Source organism: Aspergillus lentulus (assembly GCF_001445615.1).
Source record: "Aspergillus lentulus DNA, contig: Alt12, strain: IFM 54703, whole genome shotgun sequence".
NCBI classification, from domain to species: Eukaryota; Fungi; Ascomycota; class Eurotiomycetes; order Eurotiales; family Aspergillaceae; genus Aspergillus; species Aspergillus lentulus.
In genome coordinates, this window is record NW_028322115.1 from 1,414,987 (window position 1) to 1,436,679 (window position 21,693).

Sequence of the window (21,693 nt, forward strand, 5' to 3'; positions counted from 1 at the left end):
GTTGGAGGTTAAATAACGTATCAAACACAAAATATGCTAGTCACAAGGGTCAATATCTCACATGAGTCGATGGTATATGCAACAATGACTTTCAATGAGAACAACCCGATCCATGCCAACGTCTGGCCAAAAAGTCATAAACCAAGCACAACGGCTCAGAGTCAGGAAATTTATCCCAGGAATCCATAAACGAGTAGAAGTGAAACGAAACCATGGAGAAGGAAAGTATGCAAGAAAACAGGGGACAAGTGGCCGAGACCACCACCTAATCCCGTGGGAAACAAAACTCACTGCTACTCCTTTCCCTCCTTTTCTCCGACGCTGCCCTTTAGAAGGGTGGTCGGGGGCCTGGTGGAGGCGGTCCCGTAAGGCCCGGAGGAGGCGGGTGTGTGTAGTACAGGGGCGGAGGAGGAGGTCCGGATAGGAAGCCAGGCAGGGGAGGACGTTGAAAGTTGGAACCAGGAGGAGGCGGCAGTTGGGGAGGGCCGTTTCGGGCGGCAAAAGGGTCCGGTAGTTGCCCAGCAGGGAGCAACCGACGCGGCTGCTGCCGCTGCGGATTTGGAGGCGGTAGCACGAAGGCTCGCGGATCAGTTGGAGCCTGGATTGCCGGAAGCTGAGGATGTTGTGGATGTTGTGGATGTTGTGGAGGTTGTGGGAGGATAGCTCGGTGTGCTGGGGTTCGCGGCGTCATGGCTGCTCTGGGTAAGGGCAAGGGGGAAGCGGTTGCAGCGTCGGCCAGGGCGTATAAAGCCTCAGCCCGCGAGTCGGGTACCGGAGCGAATACCTTGTTACTCTCCGACGTAGCGTCGTCTCGCGTTTGAACCACCCCCGTTGCTTCAATGATCATGTTAAGAACATCATGTGGTGAGAGACCTCTGAGCGGCACCGCTTCTTCCATGTCGTTCATCTGCGGCTCAATGTCGCCTCCCAGCTTGGCTCGCTGAACAAAATCCTCCCAGCCATTCAGGGCACGCTCATATAGAGCAGCACCAGCAGGGTTGCGCACAAAGGATGAATAGTATCCCCTCTTCATCTCTCTGGCTGGCGGACGAATACGATTACGGTCAACCTCGGTCTCAGATTCATCCGTCTGCAAGACAACCAGTTAATCCACTCTCCTTCACAAGTCAGATATGGTTCGGAATGACTGACCTCAGTGTGTTCATCATCCTCCGCAGCACGGCGGCCCTCAACAAATGCCATGTACGCCCCCTGACTTGCAAGAAGATGTTCGTGCTGAATTTCACGCGCTTTCCTCTGTATGATATGGCGCTTAGCATCTGGATCCCCGGAGCACTGCGAACAAAAAGGACTTACCCGAAATTGTATCTCAAGATTCTCCTTCTCAAGAGCAAGAACCCGGTTCGCATTTGCTACCTTATATTCGTATTCTCGGTGCAATATCTCCCTGTGTCTCTCTAATCTCTCCTGTAGTTGCCGGTTGACCTCGTCAAACTCCGGCACTTTCTTATGGGCGTTCTTATCCCGCGCAAGCTTGCGCTGAGAATGCTCGGCTAGCACAGACAAAGCCAGTCGCTGGGCGGCTGCTACCTTCTTGAACGCCTTGTCAAGTTCCCTTTGGCGGTCCCGCATCTTCTGTGTGGCTGGAGTCGGAGAAGGGGAACGCAGAGGCTCGGGTTCTGGCCCGGAATCCTGGTCATTATCGCCATCCGCTTTGCGCCCCCGTTTTCTGCTTTTACCCTTTCCCTTTCCTTTGCTTGATCCTTTGGATTTTCCTTTCCCTTTCTGCACGCCCCCGCCACGCGTGGAGGCTCCCATGCCGCCGCCTCCACGGCCACGGCCACGGCCACGGCCTCGGCCTCGTCCACTGCTGACGGTAAATTCGACACCATTTTCAGAAGCTTGTTCTTCAACTTCTTCTGTGATTTGACGGGACTCATCACCTGCCGGCGATTCTCTAGCAGCAGTGGTATCATTGTCCGCAGCATCAGCAACATCAAGACTCCCATCGCTAGCATCGGCAGCGGAGAACGCGGGAATCTCAGCATCCTGAACATCGGGAACATTGGGAACATCGGGAACATCGGCGTCGGCAGCAACAGATATCGTAGGTCCGGCTTTGAGAGCATCGTTCTCGGAGGCTTCAACCTCGCCCTCGGGAGAAATAGCATCTACGTCACTTGGAGACTGGGAGTGCGGTGCTGCTTTGTCATCAACGTTATTCTCGGTGCCTTCCTGTAACTGCTGGTCCAATGCGCGGTCCAGTTCTGGGTTCTCCACTTTCGGCTTCTTGCGTGGGGAATTAGAAGAGCGGATGAGCTCCCCAGCGAGGCCGTCATCAGGCTCTGGAGACTTCCGTTTTAGTGACTTTGGTGGGACAGTCACGGAGTCGTGCTTTTCCTCACTTTCCATGTCCGAGTGTTCGTTCACTTTATTCTCGATGTCATCTGGACCGTTGTCCTTCGATAGATTCTCATCAACTAGTTCAGACATCTGATCTTTTGTGGATGGCTGCGAAGCAACTGTACCCAGAGGGCTGATGTTCTCTTCGTTGCTTGCCACATTCTTTTTCGAGGGAGAGGAAGTGACTCTTGTTGAATCGCCGGTCTTCTGGTTCAGGCTGCTGATCATCTGTCTGCTCCGTGTCCGTGTCCGGCCACCAGGAGCCATGCCGGCGGATGGGCTGCCATCAGGCTGTTTGGACTCAGCCTGAGAGTTTGAGAAAGTCTTCTCGGTGGAACTGAGGGGTTGGATATTGCCCCTAAGTCTTGCAGACTGCCTGGTCGTCCTCGGCGTCTCTTCAACTGTAGGAGCTCGTTTGACGCGCTTGTGTCGGGGGGTCTCTGGAACATTCGTCGATGCTACGCTGTCAGCCGCAGCTGGAGCTGGAGCAGGGGGTACCGCGGTCGCAGAAAGCATAGCGGGACCGGCCGCGGCCGCAGCAGCAGCGCGTGCTCGAGAGGTGCGAGTCTCGCGGACAGGGTTGGCCATGCTAAAAGCAGTATCGGCCACGGGAGCATTGTTTGCTTGAGCTTCGCGGAGACTGTTGGCCTGGGCCTGACGGGCACTATTGGCTCTAGCAGTGCGGGTGCTCAGCGTAATAATGCGTGACGGGCGACCATTGAGATTGTTGGGAGTGGTACTGTTAGTTGATGACGGGGTGCTCGGAATGTTCATATTATGAGCACGAGCGTCTCGGCTAGCCCGAGCGCTCCTGGTGATACGAATGTTGGAGGCATCCTCCATGAGAGGATCTATAGAGAAAATCAGAAATCGGCACCGTGAGGATTGAACAGCCAAGCTCTTACCAGCTGAGGGGGTCATGTTCCCTCTGGATGTAGCGCCAGCGCCAGCAGGCGTCGCTCCCTGAGAAGCTTCGACCTTACGCTTGGCACCCGCCATATCTGTCTGCTAGATATTGATCAGTAACCGACACTATTCAAATTAATGTGAATCGAGCAGACAGAGAGAGAAAATGCGGGTATAAGCCGGCTGCTGGGTCAAAGAAACAAGGGGGGACAGCTCAAAAGCATGGTCTGCAGTGAGTTCGATAATAGGGAAAAAAAAAAAAAAAAAAAAAAAAAAAAGGGTATCAAGTAACTAAGCTGCCAACGAAGCAAGTGGTTTTCCAGAGCAGCCATTCGGAAGAACAGTGAATAGAATGAGTACATGTGGAGACTAATGCGAAAGAGACAGAAAACTATCGGGAAATCCAATCTATAGCAGAATTCTGATAGAGGAAATGACGGCCCAAGTGCATTGAAATTCTATCACGGCAGGGCAGACCGTGCAAACACAAGCACTGAAGAGATGCAGGGATTCTAGGAGGGCGAATAACAAAGGGGGGGCTAATGAGAAAGAGCAAGAAAAGATACAGAGCAAAGCTTACAAGAAGAACTTCGCGAACTTACCTGGCGTAAAAGACAGTAGAAGCGAGGTGGGCCGGCGTTGAAGACGACTGTTGATCAAATATCGAGTCGCGATAGTAAGTGCAGAAGGCGATAGGTAGTAAGTAGATGGTCCAAAGTGTACTCAGTAGTAGGGGCGGTGATGGTAGTTGTGGTAATAAGAGGTAAGGTGATGGGTACACCGTGGGTAAACGCCAGTATGTAGTAAGGCAAGGTAGAATAGGAGGAGGAGGAGGAGGTAATAGCAGAAGCAAATGTAGGTAGTAATAGTAGATCGATGATAGTATAGATAGTAGTAGTAGGATGGGGAAGAACAAAGTAAAAGCGAGGTGCGGCCAAGTGGATCAACAGTGGAAGTGGGAAAAAGTAAAAGATGGCGTTGGTTTGTGGTTGGTTAAGCTTGCTGTGTGTCTTCGCCGGAACTAGCAGGGTACGTCTTTTGTATGGAGTTGTAGTACTCCCGAAATCCGGACTGGACACAACGACCTCTCGAACTTCTCGAGGGGAAGAACGGGATGGAATAAAACAAAGGGGACGAATAGAGATGATGAGAATGAAGGTAATTAATGAACAAAGGGGTTAAGAAAAAAGAAAGCTAGAGAGAGGTAAAAGTGAGATGGGGCTGGTGTGAAAGCTCAACTCAAGTGGAAAATCCGCAGAGGCAGTTTTGGATCTCCAATGTCTTAACCAGACAAGTAGATAGTAGACAATAAGGTACTGCCTAAAGGCAGAGCAAGACGTTGTTGATCACCATGTGCGGCCCGTCAAATTCCAGTCAGGCACTTAGCACGATGTAGTTGTATCAAAGGCAGATTTTTGTTATCAGTCTTTTGCACAGACCACAATAGCAGTATTTGCTGCCTGGAAGAAACAAACTGATTGATTTAGATGCAATTCAGAGAAGAAAGACCTAGAAAAATGCGAGTCATTGAATCAACCCGTATGAGGATGAATGCGTTCTGGTGTTGTAGGAAGATAGAGAGGCCTGGTAGATAGATAGTAGACTAATTGTAGTTATTTGGATGGAGGAATTTGACTGGGTCAGAGCGAGAGTGGAGTGGCGCAACGGTTGGAGAGTGGAAGTATGTATGGCAGCAAAGATAGCTGCCATGGCAAAATTGCCAAAACACTTGGTCAGAAATTGTTGGAGAGAAGAAGAATAAAAGGATGATTGATAAGGATAATCATAATGATAATAATAATTGAATAGAAACAGAAAGAGAGGAAGAAAAAGAAGCAACGCAAGACAAGCTGATGGAATAAACACTGCAAGGGCGAGCAGTCAGGACTAGTGAATGAAGCTAAATGCATACATTGGAATGAGCACGAACACATTCTACAATTAAGTTGAAACCGAGTCAGAGTTCTATGATATGACAAGCGTAGACTTTTCATATCTCAACGAGTATTCCTCCGCAAGGGAGAAGAAGAATTTTCCATCAATACCCCCCAAAGACTCTTTCTTAGATCCAGGTTTAGCTCTACCTATCTATACAGTAACAACAGCCCACCATATGAGCATCAAATACCAATGCAGCATTCAGAAGACGAGATATCCATCGTTCAATGGAGTTTACTCCATAATCAATATAACATCCCCGTCCAAGCCGCATATCTGCCTACTTGCCTTCCACGTTGTCTTCTTGTTCGTCATTGCTCAGGTGACGAAGCATAACAAGATGGCTGGAAGTCAATTTTAGGAGACTGAAGGCACCGGCATGAGGGTACTCGAATTCCGAGAAATTACTTGGATAAACTGAACTCTACTCTTAACGTTTTATTACTCTTATGCTCTATACAGCTTTATGTACATAATTGAAGACTTGAAAACACTTAGCGTAAGCTCTGTTGCACCTGTATAGCAAAACACCCTGTTCCCGAGATATATGGCAAACAGACTCAGACAAAAAGGAACAAAGGAAAATGATCATTAGAGAGCATTTTAGTAAAAATCGTCATACTAGCTCTCGTCTGGGGATTCATTCAATTCATACCTCTTCTCATACCGGGCGATGCTCTTGCGCACATCCGCAGCCATGAGGAATCCAGGTATCGCCGACTTTTCAGCTAATCTGCCTCGGCTCTCAAGGCTTGGATTCGGCTTTTGGTCCCCCGTCGTCCCGCCTTGCTGATTTATCCTCTCGATCCGTGGGGACCTGCTTCGTGGCCCGTGAGCCCGAAGAGAATTGGCCGATCTCATCCGATTCAACGTCTTGACCGAGATCGTCTGCCCGGTCACGGCTAGCCCATGGAGATTTGTTCCGGGCAAAGGCGTCGGCGGTGGCGATGGGCTATCGGAACGAAACAATGGGTGGATATTGCTCTCGTCAGGGAACTGCAGCTTTGGAGGCGCAGGCGCTCGAAAAGCCTCTAGCTTAGTCGTCGATGCGGCCGGAGATGACGTGCCTGATGATGGCTGAAACATCAAACTGTCCAAAGACCTCTTGATCTCGGATTGGGTCCCGTGAATTATGCGCATCCCTTGCCGCTCCTCAGTGGTTATGCTGCAGCTGTCCCGTTCATCCTGCCTCGTTTCTAATCGGTTGCGGAAAGCGTTGGAATCAGGGGACGGCATACCCAGCCCTGGTGCTTGAAGATCAAGTGAATTATGCTTAGAATCCGGTTGATATAGAGTCCTTCCAGAATAGCGGTGAGAGGACGCGATTGAGGTAGCGGGCTGGTTTGCGAAAAGACTGCTATCGCAGCTCGTTTTTTGATCAATGGATTGTCGACTCGATTCAATGGTCAATGCTGGTTCCTTAGCAGCGCTTTTATGCTTTAGGCTGGACTGGTCTGGTTGCAGCACAATCTCCTGCGAGAGCGAGCTCGGACATTGGTTGTGGGAGTTGTCAATCAAAAGAAAACCTGCAAACAGCCCCTGGCTTAACACAGCCAATGTCCATACCACAGACCTGGATATGTATAGTCCCAGCTGGCTTGGAAGTGTCCCCGTTTCTTTCCCCCTTGCCTCGAGTTCTGAGGTGCTCCACACGACGGCGCCAGCTGTGACGCCGCTGGATATTGCAAGATATGCCAAGATGAAGCCATATGCTATGGTCCGCCACCTTGCCCAACGGTCTCTAGACCGAAGCCAAATGTTCTTCTTCCATAGAAGTATCAAAGTAAGCAACACCAGGCAGCTAGCGGCGCTGGTTGTGACAGTGATCGATTCGATTGACGAGGCTCCTGATGAAGCAAGACAAACGCCGTGGAGGACGCTAGCGACCAAGTTCAACGCAATGGAAATACCTCCCAGAAGATAGGCCGGCTCGGCCGCATGCATACTGGGCCCTGCAGGTGCTCTTACGCGATCAACCAGCAGCAACAACTAACAAGAGATCCAGATGCACGTTCGAGATGCGAGGGGTACTGGTGTGGAGTTAAATGCACAGTTGATTTGACGCAGTCGAATTAGGGAATCCGAATAGTGTAGGAGGAATCCTGATAGGCAGCAGAATCTTAGAAGAGAAAAGGGCGGCCAGAGTAACCAAGAGCTCTGGCGATATTATGAGCAAATAGTAACAAAATGGGTCATATCATCAATCGTATCAACAGCGTAGGAAGAAGCAGAGAGATTATGGAAATTAGGAATGCTGCATGCTAGGAATAAAAGGTCAACAGTAAAGCAGATTACAATGACAACAATGAGATGAGGAGAAATAGTATGACGGGCCCTGTGGTGTAACAGGCATAGGGGTGAGCTCAGAACCTTGTTGACATGAGGGAAGAGACGGGTAAATATGCATCATCCCGGGGGGGCAAGACTCCATAGATCCTAAATTATTTATCTACCGGGATAGGAATGGCTCACCAACCCGGGGAGGGGTCCCCTGAACCTTGGGATTTGGGATGGATAGAATCAGGGCTTCGATGGCTTGTCTCAATGAAGTTCTGGGCAGGGATGACAGGATCTTTAGCAAGTCTCATCCGGGCATCTGTGGGTTTGAAGCTGCCCAATAGCACTCCTGATTCGTCACTGGATAGCGATGGACGATATAGGATGGATAGTGTTACTGGATCAAACATTGAATGTCCAGCGTAGGTGGGAAAAAAGAAAAGTTATTCAGAGTCCCACCCGTCTATGCGCGGTTGAGTTGTTTCTCCAGCAGATCAATCCAGCGCACACAACAGGTTTCCCCTTTGCATACCTTCGACCGAATCCTTTCCCTTTTTCTTTCGAAAACGCCAGCGGTTATATGTATAGTGAATTCCTCTGCGTTTGTCCATGAGATTGTTTAGACAGGCAGGGAACTCCAGTCGTGAGAGATCGACTATCAAATATTCCTGAGTTCAGATCTCCTGGGCTGGCTCTAAAGGCAGTCCTTAGCCAATCAGGATTAGCTCTGGGACGTCTGGAAAGCGAAGATTCTGTTTCGCATATGGAACTCATCCAGAAAATTATTTGTCAAGGTTCGTCAACACGATGGACGGAGCGGCTGGTGATGATCTCCAGGATCCCGGGACGGCCCTATTCCACAATGTGAAATCGTCCGAGCTGGTCATTTGGCATCAAGATGGAGTACGCAGATGCAACTAGGAATAATACCCCCGGTCGAAATGTGATGTCTCGCAGTCCTCGCCTGATATCTTGTGGAGTGTTCAGTTGTCAAATACTTGGGACCTATCGAATCAACAACCACTATGCCACAGAGTTAACTGACCAAGTCTATAGGTCGTTTCCGGAGAACAAGATACAGAGGGTAGGGATTTATTAGAATGTCGGGTTCGGGTCACACTCAGGACTGGCGTAAATATGAAGTGGCTTCGCACTATTTTTTAGCTAGTCCCAGAAGATAGGATCACAGCCTCCTCGGTCTCTGGCTTGTGGGCTCCTCTCTCCAGCGCTGAACTATGTGATAGATCTATGCGATACATCCAACCACCAGTGGTTTGACCTTTTTCGCATAACCTGCTGCCCACAGACTAGATCTATTGGGGATTCTACGAAGCTTGATACATCTACAGAGTAGTTCGTTAGTGTTGGAGGAAGAATGGCCTTATTTGCAATGGTACTTCTGTATAGAGTGGAAGGTAGGAGGTGGATGGGTATTGCCGCATTGGTTACGGAGTACTCCGTATCTTCGCTATATATCCTTCAGGTCGGTCGGCTAGTCTTTTCTATTATTGAATTGCTTCTGCTTGCAGCTCTCTTTGCAGCCTCCATTAGTAGATCCCCTTGGGCTCAACAAACCGTGCTGCAACCATATCTTTTGCTTTCGATTCACATGTACTGCATCTGCTTGCTCCTGCTCCGACCTGACCCCGAGACATCCGATATCTCTGCCAGTTACTACATGACAGGAGTAGTCAGTTGAGCATGTATATGTCCCACGAGCTTTGATTGTAGGTTTGTGTCTGTTTAGTGACAGTGTGTAGTAGTTGAGCCCAGGAGAACATATGCAACGTGATACCTATACTACAACCATCCACTTCCGATATATATATATCGTGGTAGAGAGCATTATTGCATTGGAGTAAACCATATCCTGATAGAACAACCCGGAGACCCAGAATCAGCGGATATCTTTCTGTAACCTCACTGTCTGATTGCTAGGGATCTAACTGACTTTTACTGAGGCAAAGACATCCATTGAGTGATAAAAAGTATACTACTGTACGGCCTTGGGAGCAGGTGTTCATGGACCCGGGCCGCCAAGACAGGACACGGAAATGACTAATCATTGTGGCTGGAGCACTGACACAAACTGTGGCTGGACAGCGAGTGAAGGTGGCGCATGAAGCCGTGACCGCCCCCAGCTCTCCCACCTCTTCCCTTTCCATTCTTCTTGGGCGTCATGATTATGGTCATCAATCTTTCCCACTTCACGAATCCAGCTTCTCTTCTCTTCTACGTCCTCTGATTTTGCTTCGTTAGCTATCTCAATATCCCACTCAACTACCTTACAGCCACTGCTACGGATACCTGATATTCTACGACCCCCGTACCCCTCTATTTCCAGCTACTTTAAACTCCTCCCCACCTCTCGTAGCCATCTCCTCTCCTTCGGTGGCGCAAGATGAAGCTCACATTCAAGGTACCTTCTGCATCAACCAACTCCTGCCTCTTGATATATATTGGGCCATCAAATACTGACCGCGGTCTCTTACCAATAGGATCTCAAACAGCAGAAATTCGTAATTGATGCAGAGCCCTCGGAGACGGTGAGCTTTTGTCCCTGCGCGAGTGTTCTGCCGGTGCGGGGCTGACCGGAATCTTTCCTAGGTCGGACAAGTAAAGGAAAAAATCTCCAAGGAGAAAGGATGGGAGGTACCTCAGCTCAAGCTCATCTACTCCGGTTAGTCTGACAATGATCGCCCTGGGTTTTATCATTTCTCAAGTACCTGCTGGAATGGCACAGCCTTTTTCTTGTCTCCTTTGCTGCTTTTTCTTAGCTGATTTGGCTGACGCTTCGCTGGATAACTCGCAGGGAAAATTCTCCAAGATGACAAGACCATCGAGACATACAACATTGAGGAGAAGGGCTTCATAGTATGCATGGTATCGAAGGTAATGACGCTGGTCTTGCTACTGAAACGACTTCTGAGCACTGCATCTGACCATACCATCTTCTGTAGCCCAAGGCTCCCTCGTCTGCCGCTACACCTTCACAGGCACCTTCGACACCTTCGAGAGCTGCTGCCTCCACGCCTGCTGCCCCGTCTGCTCCTGCCCCGTCTGCTCTAGCCCCTTCTGCTGCCTCTTCTGCTCCGGCTGTACCTGCGACCCCCTCACCCGTCGCTCCGGCTCAGGCACCTGCCGATGCATCTGCTGCGTTCAATGACCCATCCGCATTGCTGAGTGGCTCCCAGAGTGAGGCTGTCATCAGTCAAATGGAGAGCATGGGCTTCCCCAGAAGCGATATCAACCGTGCCATGAGAGCGGCTTTCTTCAACCCTGATCGTGCTATTGAGTATCTATTGAATGTGAGCTGTCACCTGCTGTACTCACGTGCGCTTCGCATGACTAATGCTAATTCCCTATATAGGGAATCCCGGACAACATCCAACAGGAGCAGCCGCAACAGGCTGCCGCAGCCGCCGCACCGCCTGCCCCGTCCGCTCCTTCCAGAGAGAGTGCTCCCTCGTCGACTGGTGGTGATGAGCCAGTGAATTTGTTTGAAGCCGCTGCTCAGGCCGGCACTGGAGAGGGCACTGGTCGTGGAGCTCGTGCGGGTGCTGCCGGAGCTGGGGAAGGACTGCCCAATCTCGACTTTTTGCGGAATAACCCTCACTTTCAGCAGCTCCGCCAGTTGGTCCAGCAACAGCCACAGATGCTGGAACCCATCCTTCAGCAAGTCGCAGCTGGTAACCCTCAGATTGCACAGCTCATCGGTCAGAATGAGGAGCAGTTTCTCCAGCTCTTGAGTGAAGAGGATGATGGCGCGCTGCCTCCAGGTACCCACGCAATCAGCGTTACAGAGGAGGAGAGAGACGCCATTGAACGCGTACGTACCTCTTCATACTGATACTGCTACTATTATAATTCATGCTAACTGGTTGCCAGCTCTGCCGACTTGGTTTCTCTCGCGACCTGGTCATCCAGGCCTACTTTGCCTGTGACAAGAACGAAGAGCTCGCAGCCAATTATCTCTTTGAGAACCCTGATGATCCTGACGACATGTGATGAACTGCTTTTCTGTGCTTTTGTTTGAGGCTCCTCGTCTACCGATTGCCTGTCAATCTACTCGAGTTGATTCTCTTCTCCTGACGAATTTAGCATGAACGTCTTTTGACTCTTGTACGAAACCGATTTTGTTTGAATCGGGCTTTGTGCAAGCTTTCTTTTATCATTTCCCTGTCACCTCACTTGCGTGTGTTCTTTCTATGTCGAAACAGCTGCCCTAGTGAATGAAATTGGGAACTCGATGTTTCAACGTATGATATCTACCTCTTCTTACGTGACGCGTGGGTCATGTACCTATCAATGAGACGCACTGGGTCATCTTGACATGTATTCTATTTCTTCTCTCGCCTCTATTCCACCGCCATGACGAGGTTTGGCAACCGGACCCAAATCGCCCGATTCTACAGAAACGTAGGGATGAAGACGTAAGCAAAAGATGTCCTTTGCAGATAGGAGTGGTCACCAAGTACATTTGACTGTAGATCTTGCGACGACCTGTTGAAGATCTGACGCAAGCGAGGGTTATCAATTGTGAACATGCCAAGAAACAAGTAGTGGCTCTCTTTGCTTTGACCGTTCGATCTGTCGTCCCGTTCATTTGACTAGCCATGAATTATGATTATGGGATATTGCGATGAGGGGTATAAACGAAGTACGAGGGACATATTTTGTACGGGTATATTTGACGCTGGGAAAGGGGTATCCGAAAAGTCTCATCCCTGAAGGAAAGGATGTCGAGTAGAATGCGTGCGTCGACTGACCCGCTGTAAAAGGGGAATGGAACAGGCCGCAGGAGCACATATTATGCTTGTTTATAGACGTTCAAATGCTCAACTGAGCCAAGGACGAAGAGAAATGGGAATCAGAGAGCAAATAGTGTAGCGGGTGAGGGGTCAATCGCAGCCCGCCCTTCGGACAAACCAAACATTCAGTCCACGTCTGCCAAAGACGCGTTTTAAAGTCGCGAGCAGTCCGTCGCTACCGACATCGAGATCATCCAGGTTGATGTGTTTTGGGTAGGAATAGAGCTCCTGTAGTTCCAGACCGGATGAGCCTGCTGGCGCTGTTGTGTATCGGTCGAGGTATGTAGCAGATCTTGGGGCGACGACGAACACGAAGTTCGTTCGATCAGCTTTCCCGGATCCGGCGTTGCCATCGTCCGTGTGAGTCCCGCTATGAGAGCCACATGGCGGTACCAACTTCTCGAGTTCCTGGGCCATCTCTGCTCCAGGAATGCCCATCATATCGCGCGTATCAATATTCAGCGGGAAGCTGGTATTGTTTCCCAGTAGCCACGATGGGGGAGAGTACGTTTTCCACCATAATACTGTCGCGGATACTCTGGGCTGATTCTCCAACGAGGGATTCGACTTCACAGTGTTTGCCGAAATTATGGTGGGGATGGCCAGTTGCACGGGCACGACGCCACCCTGGTGGTAGACGCCCATCAAAAAGCCCAAAGCAGCATTGAAAAAGATCCAGGCTACAAGGAACAGACGTGATTTGCGCAGGCGGAAGCAGCTAAGGAGGAGTGGCACACAGGGAATGAGAAAACGGGGCTCTTGATGCGGGAAGATCGAGAGCATTGCGGTACCTGACAGAGCGGAAACGGCCTGTGTTGTCTTCAGCCAAGAAGGAATTGCTGGACGGTTCCATAAGGACAGGACCATTGCCAGAAATGCGGGTCCGAGAAGCTGCGGCAAGTTGACTAGAAAATGTTGGTAGTTTGGATGGAGTCCATGAAGAGCCAGGTTCGAAGTTTTCGTATTATAGAGTAAATTATTGATAGGTGTGATTATAGGCGAGCGGAGGGCGTCGAGTACTGATGCAGACGGGCGATAAAACCTAGTATCGACGATTATAGCAATGCAAGAGAAGAACAGGCCACAGACGACGAAGACAAACAATGAGGTCGGTCTGCTCCTCAGCATTAGTAGATCCGACAGCCTGCCAACCTCGGATAATGAGACTTACCGGCGCCAGAAATGTGGCAGTAATTGAAGCCCTGGAATCAGAAGAAAGGCTGGAAAGGTGATCCGATTGAAAACACCAGCGACAGCGATCAATGCGAGCACGACACAAGAAAAGGCGGATGAGCGTCGCTATATGCAGCCATTAGCTCAGGAGGTTCATGACAATCTTCTTCGATGTTTCAAACCTTTTGTCCAACGATGCGACGAATCAGCACCAGACCCCAGGTGACCAATAAAGTCTCAAGCGAGTTGGAGAAGGTGTGCGTCTGATATGTCCAGGTGACATACGAGGATGCAACCAGCACCACAGCAGCCCGGCGATGTCGAGGAAGAGGGACCAGCTCGTAGATGGCCCAGTCCTCCAAAACGAAACTTAAAAGGAACATGACCGCTCTCAAAAAGTAGTAAGCCACCTCCGGAGAGGGATTCCCTATCTCCAGCTCCCCGTAAAACCATTTCAAAAGGCCCATCGGCAAGCTGTAAACCGGCCATAGTGGAAAGACGCTGCGAATAGGATTCTCAGAGGTGAACTCCCACGGTAATTTGGACGTGTACGAGAGTGTGCGACCTAAGTGTCCCGTCAGTTTGCTGATTGCGAAGCGCCGACTCTTAAAGAGGGAACGAGTTGCGCGATGGCGAGACCGTTAAAGCTCGCAATGGGGGAACGAGCAGACCAGCATTGCGATCGCGTTGTTGTAATAACCGCAGCGCCACATATACACAACTTGAGGAATTTGGGAGAACGACATACCCGCGAAGACCTCGGGGCCTTGGAAGTTCTCATCTGGATGGAGATAACTGGGCGAGAGCGCAAAGTAGACTCGAACGAATAATAGCAGCAAGTATGTCCGTCTCCACATGACTCAGATGTCAAAAACGCACGGTACGCCGGGATGAAGAAGAGATAAGAATGATCCGACCGAAATAACAGTTACATGCTGCTGCATCAGGAGCTTGAGGACAGAAAAACAGATCCGGAGCATCCGATAAGGCCTCGTATCTGAAAGACGGAAAGCGGACAGTTACTGAGAATAATGATAAAGGGGGATGGGTTGGGTTGCTGATCAGACAGTCGCAATAAAATCTGTCAGATCAGAGGACAAGTAAACCAATAAAAGAGCTTAGTCTACGTGGTGCTACCACTCTCTGATGTTTTTCTTTTTCCCACTCGATAAGAGCACGGAGACGCGTCTGGTCGGGTGATGATATCATTGGTACTGGAAAAGAAAAGCTTGTGACTATTTCCTTACAGGTATCTACATATTGCCAGGATACTGACACGGAGTAGAGTACTAGACAAAGGGCTCATGATTGTACTGCACGCCGTTTGCTCCTTTGTTTCTTTTGAATATCTTCCTATCGGTCAGTTGGACCGAGATCAGGGAAACTTGAGTGAGATGACAACATGAAGTATGAAAATTGTTAGCCTTGCGGCTCAAATTCATCTAAAACAAAAATAAAAAAGATTAAACACAAATGGGCTTGTAGCTCAGTGGTAGTAGCGCTCGCTTTGCATTGATAAAGGTGCAGGTCTTCGGACTAGATATGCGAGAGGTCCGGGGTTCAATCCCCCGTGAGTCCATTTTTTGTCTGCTTTTTGCCTTCGTCTTATTTTTACTTATCTTTTTCGTCCGGTTTGCATCATCTAGATTGTTTGTCTCTGGTAGTCAAACACAAGTCACATGACATCAAATTGGGCTTGTGGTTTAGTGGTATAATACCTGCCTTGCAAGCAGGTGGTCCGGGGTTCGATTCCCCGCGAGTCCAGATCTTTGTTTTGTCATTTGACCTGACGAAGTTATACAGTTCAAAGCTTTTGTCCTTTGTCCTAGCTGCAGTAGATTCGACGCAGTTGCTGCGTTTTTCTATTTTCTTTCTTGATACAGCAAATCTGCAGCTAACGGACCAGGTGTAGCGGGAAGTATAATACAGCCCTCAGACCTCAAGCTTTTTTCTGGATGTGAAATATCTGAGTTCACTCGCCGTAATAGTTGGCTGCAATCGGTACTTGACGATTGATCAAGAAGTCAGTGAGGCCTGGCAGTGGAGATAGCACTTTGCAACTGAGACCCTTGAAGGAATTTCCCGTTGCTTTCTTTCTTGTAGGTAAAAGCCCATCAAAACTGTGTGTGTGTGTGTGTGTGTGTGTGTGTGTGTGTGTGTGTGTGTGTGTGTGTGTGTGTGTGTGTGTTCTTTCGACTTCTGAGCATCTTTGTCAAGGTCAAGAACTCAAGTCTCTTTGAATCCTAACCCACAAAGACTTCCCCTTTTTTCATTGGAGGTGAATGATAACTGATACCATGGAGAGTCTTAGCCGAGGACTGTCGTCTCTAAATGTGACCAGTTCTGTTCTTGTTCTTGCTATTTGTACTTGCTGTTTCGAGTATCAAGATCTATGAGCATTTGTCGTTGAAACTTTGAATGACTACAAGAGGACCAAGGTCATTCTGTCTCTGGGCATGGATATCACAGACATCATCTTGACGAGTACTAGGGTATCGACTAGGCAGACTTTGTAGAATAATACCGACACAAAGACATTAGGCTGCCAACCCATGCTCCATCAAGGGTACCTAGTATCTAGTGGGGGCGAAGTTAGGATTAGTGGTTTAGTCACTGCTCGCGGCCCTTTCCCCAGCGGAAGATTCACTAATACGAAGAGCCGCCGCAAGAACCAACCTCTTCTCACTTGTCGACTCCAGCTTCTTTATTTAATCTCCATTCTTCCCTGCTACATCGCTACATACGGGAAGTGCTATCAACATTCAACAACACCAGGTTCGCCTTGTTCCCTGAAATCCTACAACTGCTCAAATATCTCCAGCTTTCCACTGACCAAAACGCAGAATCATTGTCAGAGACCCCCGCCTTGCGCCCCTCGCAACATCTGCTGAGCGAGAGCTTCCAGACTTCTCATTTGAAATTGTTATTAACGCCTGCTGCAGAATCAGATCACGATATCGATACTACAAAGATTGTCAAAATGACCACTGTTACTCTCACAAGCTCTGATGGCGTTGACATCACGGTCGGTAAGTTGTCTCATCCTTATATGGCCTTCGTGTCCGGTTCTCGGGAGATGAATGCACTCCATCTTCACTTTTATTTCACTTTCGATTCTATACTGATCATGTCTGCCTCTCTCTAGATCGCGATGTTGCCGAACGATCGATCCTTATCAAGAACATGCTGGAGGATTTGGGCGAATCGGACGAGGCTATTCCTATTCCAAATGTGAGCTTGATTTGCACGCCTTTCCCCTTAGTGAGTGGCTCTTTCCATTCTAACTCTATCTTTCTTTGCAGGTCAACGAGGTGGTGCTGAAGAAGGTCATTGAATGGTGCACTCATCACAAGAACGACCCTCCCAGCACCGGTGATGACGATGACTCTCGCCGCAAGACTACCGATATCGATGAGTGGGATCAGAAGTTCATGCAGGTCGACCAGGAGATGTTGTTTGAAATCATCTTGGTATGTACCAGATTGCTTACCCTTCTTGCAGAAAATGGACTAAGATGCGAACCTTATAGGCTGCCAACTACCTCGATATCAAAGCTCTCTTGGATGTCGGCTGCAAGACTGTTGCGAACATGATCAAGGGCAAGTCCCCCGAAGAGATTCGCAAGACCTTCAACATTCAGAACGATTTCACTCCCGAGGAGGAGGATCAAATCCGCCGTGAGAACGAGTGGGCCGAGGAGTAAGCTTCACATCTCTACTTGTTCGAATAGACCCATTGCTAACAAGGCTGATCTTAGTCGCTAAATGCGTACCTGTTTTAACGTCACAAAATCTCGGACTCTTTCTCTGGCGGTCGAGCGGCAGCCACCTCGTCACGCAATGAGTTTTATCGGTCTAAAGATAAATTCAGTCTACGGCGTTCGGCTTCCATAACTTTCTAGCGGTTGTTTGCTTCTTCACTGGCTGTTATCTTCGGGGCTTGTCAGCCCGGGTTCGTTTCCGCTTCTTTCGAATATATGGGCGAGGGTTCTGCTCTTATACCACTCAACGATTGTGTTGGCTCGCTAGCTATTCATATTTCAAATTGCTCAAAAATTTGACGGTCAACCATGACCTGGGACGTGAATCTTTCTTCGGTCCCTGCCTATTTTGTTGATGAGTGCAGAGGGCAAGTAGAGCTGCCACTTACGGTAAGGAGTAGATCTACAGGCCCGAGCTGCCTCCGGCAAAATTGCCAAGGGTGCATTGTATACATAAGCGTTGACAAAACTCTGGAAGTACTCATCAACAAAGGATTAATGTGGATGCGGTTGCAGGAGCACGTCTCATCCATTCCTTTCGTTTCCTCCCGTCTACGTAGTAACAAGTGGTCATTCCTTAATTGAGTGATATCGCCCATGCACATGCCTCGTTCAACGATCATTACCCATCATGACTTTTCTTTTATTCTTGTTTAGCTCGTGTACATATTTGCAGATGTCCAGAGCCCGACACCTTTCGCATTTATGGAGGCCGTTCGACCCGCACCTTGCAACAGTTTGCATTTCGCCTTAAGATCCAGAGAGTATGAGTTGCACCATTCGCATCGGAGTGGCCGGGCTAGACTAAAAGGAAAAGCACGTGTTCCAAGATGAACCGACTTGTCATTCATTCAGATTGTTTTTGTTCCGAACAGAAACCGAGAGGTAAAAACATTGTAAGAGCGGCGCGAGGTCCGGACGCACAGTAATCATCGCGAGCAAAATCTGCGGTATCACAATTGGACGAAACAACTGGGGACGGACATCTCGGTCGGAAAAGAAAAAGGATTTGTCTCGAGTTTAGATACCGAGACGGGTCTTGCGCCAGTGTCTCCGCTTGGCGTTGTATCTGGATGAGAAGAGTACCCGTCAGCTAATTCATTCCTTCCTTTTGTGGTCCATGTAACCCGCGCAAGGTCCCAATTCGATTCGCGTGATGTCCTTGGTGCGCGTGTTGATGCAGGAAATGGCAAGGTTGTCGTTGTGATCGAAGTCCGATTCAAGCGAGTCTCCCACCACAATTGCACACGATCGACGGCTCCGAATTGTAGAGGAAAAAGAGAATATTTACCTGATGGTGTTACCGGTCCTGAGACGAATCCACTGGGGAATAGGACGGTTCTGTCTCTGAGCTTTGGCAAGCTTCTGCTTGGTGCGGAAACTCTTGTGGCTCTATTCAACACAAAGCAACGTTAGCCAACTGTCACCCTCTCATATCAACATCACAAGACGAATATCTCGGTTCATCGATGCGAGAGCAGGACAAATAAAGTCCCGGCATCTTCAAACGACTCGGAATTGTAGGGGAGGACTGCTAACCGGCATCTTGAAGGCTTGTCGCGACGGCGAGCTGAGGGTATGGACTGGCGATAGTGAGGTTGTCGACCGTCTTCAAAGGGCCGATCGTAGTGGTTATTTTTTGTGTGGGCAAGGGTTTAGCGGTTCGCTTCGAGTGGGTCATGTGATTTATGCCTGAGGCATACTTGTATTACGGCTCCGTATCAATTCACTTTCACGACCAGCGACCACATCTGACAGCGGTGAAATGCGACGACAACACTTTGACTTTTATTGGATACGAAGTTTCGAATACGGTCATCCATGACCTTGAATTGTGCATATACCCTGAGTGTCTCTTTTCGGGTCGTCGAACTCCGATTTTCAAATCCCGCAGATCTAGATATGACTTCTACAACAACCGCTCTCCTCAATCAAAAAAGCAAGATTAACTCGAAATGTAGAAACCTAACCTATTTTATGATTGTGAACAAACACACCCAGAAGGTCAAGATCACGCAGTACAAGGTCCTAGCTGCATTTGGGCTTGAGCAGCGACATTCCTCTGCATAAGCTTGCATGTAGTCATGACACGCCCGAGTCTCCATCTAGGCAACATAACTAATGAGTTGACTTGACTCATCAGACCAGGAAGTTCCAGGGATCGGGACGAGCTTACGACTCCAAGCCTTACCATTCATACGTGGCGCTCTGACATAAGCAAAGGAATAGCAGAGCAGTAATTACAAAGAGTGGTGACTCTTTCAAATCGACCAGACAACACGGACAAACAAGCACGTATGGTTGGATCTCACTTGGTATTATTCAAGCCACTCAGAACTTCCAACGGACGATGGACGATTTGAGGCTACAAATGACCATTCAGTCTAGATCGTAGATGTCGGGCACCCTCAGGCTCCAGGATTACGAGGATATTGTGCGGTCTACCTACGGAGTACGGAAAACCCGAGATTTGATCTTAAGTCCCCCGTACTCTGTAGGCCTTGCAAAATTGAACGCTCTTTGTCTTGAGAGTACTCAAATAGTGTGATTGGCGATCATGATCCACTGGACTGAGCAAGGTCAAGATGCTACGGATATTTCGAACCCCGAAGTCTGTGTCAACAGCCTGTGGAAGGCCTGAAAAAAGCGGACAAACATAAGTTGAAATCGACATACTCTTATTTACTCCGTACGGAGTACCTAAAGGTAGCTTACTTCTCTTAAGGACACATTTTTCGAGATCCGCCAATCAAATGCTACTCATTGCGATGTCGCCTCCGTAGAGGGGTCAAGGTACATCGCTTAACCCAGGCAACGTTTTCGGGGGTTCGGGAATTATACTTGCCGACCGCCGCAAGCCCGCAATCTTGAAATTTGATACGACTACTTCGTACCTACGTACTGCTACCATGGTGCCTAGATGTCCGAGAAGACTGTTCGGCAGTTCTACCTACAGGCTTCTGGAGACCCAGGTCCTCTATTTACTGAAATTGGAGCCATTCAGATTTCTGCCTTCAGCACTCCAGTAGGCTATACCTGTATAGGCAACTCGTCATACTCCATAGTGGACAGCGGGAATACGCGAACGATATTTTCGCACTCTAACATAGTACTCCGTAGACCTATCATATTACCTTAATACCAGGTCCAGGGGCTCATCCTAAATCTGCGTTCTGATTGGCCTGGCTGCTGAAGGGGCTTTTGATATTGAAATTTGGAGTCTTGGAACCACAAGCATCGCAACATGGGGGGGAGGGAGACAATAAATCTCCGGCGACGAAAAATTTCCTTGATTGAAGGTTGCTTCTTTTTCTTTATCCGTACTAGAAAGTTCTACACAGGTGAGTTTGTTGGACATGAGGTCACAGTCAGATGATCGACTATCATCCGGTTGGTCAAGAGTCACAACCTATGGCCCTATGCAAGAAGTCTTCTTAAGGTGACAAGCGGGACAGGAGCAGGAACAGACTACAGTACCCGCCTACTTGACTGCAAAAAGGAGAAGCGGGTCCATCTGTTTGAATTGTTGAAGTCTCGCAGTTGAAGGCGTCGTCAGAGAAGCGAGCGGCAGATCCATTGAATTTCCCAAACTTGGTTAGACAGTCCACTATTAGGCATGCTAAGCTATTGCGTCTATGTGTATAAATAGGTATGAAGTCGGGGTACAAAACAGGTAATGTAGTGTAGATAGTCTTCATGTTCAAGATGACCTACAATTTTTCGCCTCGATTCAGCATAATAATCAACGGTAAGGAGTAGATAGAAGCGGATGCTTCTCGAAATGCTTTTCGGTCACGAATCATGGCTACGTTGTTCTCTAGGCAACACAGTGCGGCGTATGCGAGGAACAAAGATCGTGGTCTCCGTTAACTTAAACTCTGTGCATAAAAGTATCGGGATGTCGGGCCTCCGAAGATACGGTGGTTGCGCTAAGATACGCAAAGGGTCTCTCTGGTCTCTGAGTACGGATCATCCGTCCATGGCTAAGACATCCTTAAGACTGCGAGTCTGGGAGCAAAAATGTATTATTATTATTTATTGTAATATTACGACCATTAATATTATCTTATTATTAGTTGACCGTTGAATGGGGGACTATTAATACTACGAGCTGACGCTTAAATGTTGTCCAAATTCATGTTCTCTCGAGTGAAGCTCTCAAAAGGAGGTTTCATGTTATCTTTCTAAACCCTTCAATTTTTCTCTCGTCTTCAAGATTACTCCATTCACTGGCCAGGGTGGAATTTAGACCATACGACATAGTGTCCTTTCTACGAGGGGGAGGACTGACGGGGCCATTACGACTGCATCTCAGACTATTCTCTCCTATAATCCTCCTTGATTCACTCGACGACCTCTGAATATTTTAGTGTCGAGTTCCGGAAGCCAGATCATCTGCCAGTCACCCAACTTATGGAGTAGTGCGATTCTGGATTGCGCGAGGATTCCTCAATCTGTGACATC

At 48.8% G+C, this 21,693-nt stretch overlaps 5 protein-coding genes and 2 non-coding genes across 7 annotated transcripts; 4 read left to right on the forward strand and 3 right to left on the reverse strand.

Moving 5' to 3' along the window:
* Positions 1-328: 328 nt before the first annotated feature.
* Positions 329-3,363, reverse strand: ALT_6394 (uncharacterized protein; the record flags this gene model as incomplete). Its single annotated transcript, XM_089600066.1, has 4 exons — positions 329-1,090; positions 1,153-1,257; positions 1,318-3,215; positions 3,270-3,363. 4 exons carry the CDS (start codon positions 3,361-3,363, stop codon positions 329-331), a joined length of 2,859 nt encoding a protein of 952 aa, XP_089455528.1.
* A 2,466-nt stretch (positions 3,364-5,829) lies between these two features.
* ALT_6395 (uncharacterized protein) lies at positions 5,830-7,152 on the reverse strand (the record flags this gene model as incomplete). The annotated part of the gene is made up of 1 exon (XM_089600067.1): positions 5,830-7,152. One exon carries the CDS (start codon positions 7,150-7,152, stop codon positions 5,830-5,832), a length of 1,323 nt encoding a protein of 440 aa, XP_089455529.1.
* A 2,734-nt stretch (positions 7,153-9,886) lies between these two features.
* On the forward strand, positions 9,887-11,493 carry ALT_6396 (putative UV excision repair protein (RadW); the record flags this gene model as incomplete). Its single annotated transcript, XM_089600068.1, has 7 exons — positions 9,887-9,904; positions 9,984-10,031; positions 10,093-10,165; positions 10,298-10,359; positions 10,446-10,793; positions 10,856-11,314; positions 11,374-11,493. 7 exons carry the CDS (start codon positions 9,887-9,889, stop codon positions 11,491-11,493), a joined length of 1,128 nt encoding a protein of 375 aa, XP_089455530.1.
* Positions 11,494-12,386: 893 nt separating this feature from the next.
* smp3 (glycosylphosphatidylinositol-alpha 1,2 mannosyltransferase smp3) lies at positions 12,387-14,326 on the reverse strand (the record flags this gene model as incomplete). Its single annotated transcript, XM_033563027.2, has 4 exons — positions 12,387-13,410; positions 13,468-13,595; positions 13,652-14,034; positions 14,218-14,326. The coding sequence occupies 4 exons, from the start codon at positions 14,324-14,326 to the stop codon at positions 12,387-12,389; spliced, it is 1,644 nt and encodes a 547-aa protein (XP_033418918.2).
* A 618-nt stretch (positions 14,327-14,944) lies between these two features.
* ALT_t115 lies at positions 14,945-15,048 on the forward strand. The gene is made up of 2 exons: positions 14,945-14,981; positions 15,013-15,048. It is a non-coding gene; the product is annotated as a tRNA-Ala (tRNA).
* Positions 15,049-15,161: 113 nt separating this feature from the next.
* Positions 15,162-15,233, forward strand: ALT_t116. The gene has a single exon. It is a non-coding gene; the product is annotated as a tRNA-Ala (tRNA).
* A 1,216-nt stretch (positions 15,234-16,449) lies between these two features.
* On the forward strand, positions 16,450-17,172 carry skpA (SCF ubiquitin ligase subunit skpA; the record flags this gene model as incomplete). The annotated part of the gene is made up of 4 exons (XM_033563026.1): positions 16,450-16,498; positions 16,615-16,700; positions 16,772-16,939; positions 16,999-17,172. 4 exons carry the CDS (start codon positions 16,450-16,452, stop codon positions 17,170-17,172), a joined length of 477 nt encoding a protein of 158 aa, XP_033418917.1.
* Positions 17,173-21,693: the final 4,521 nt, after the last annotated feature.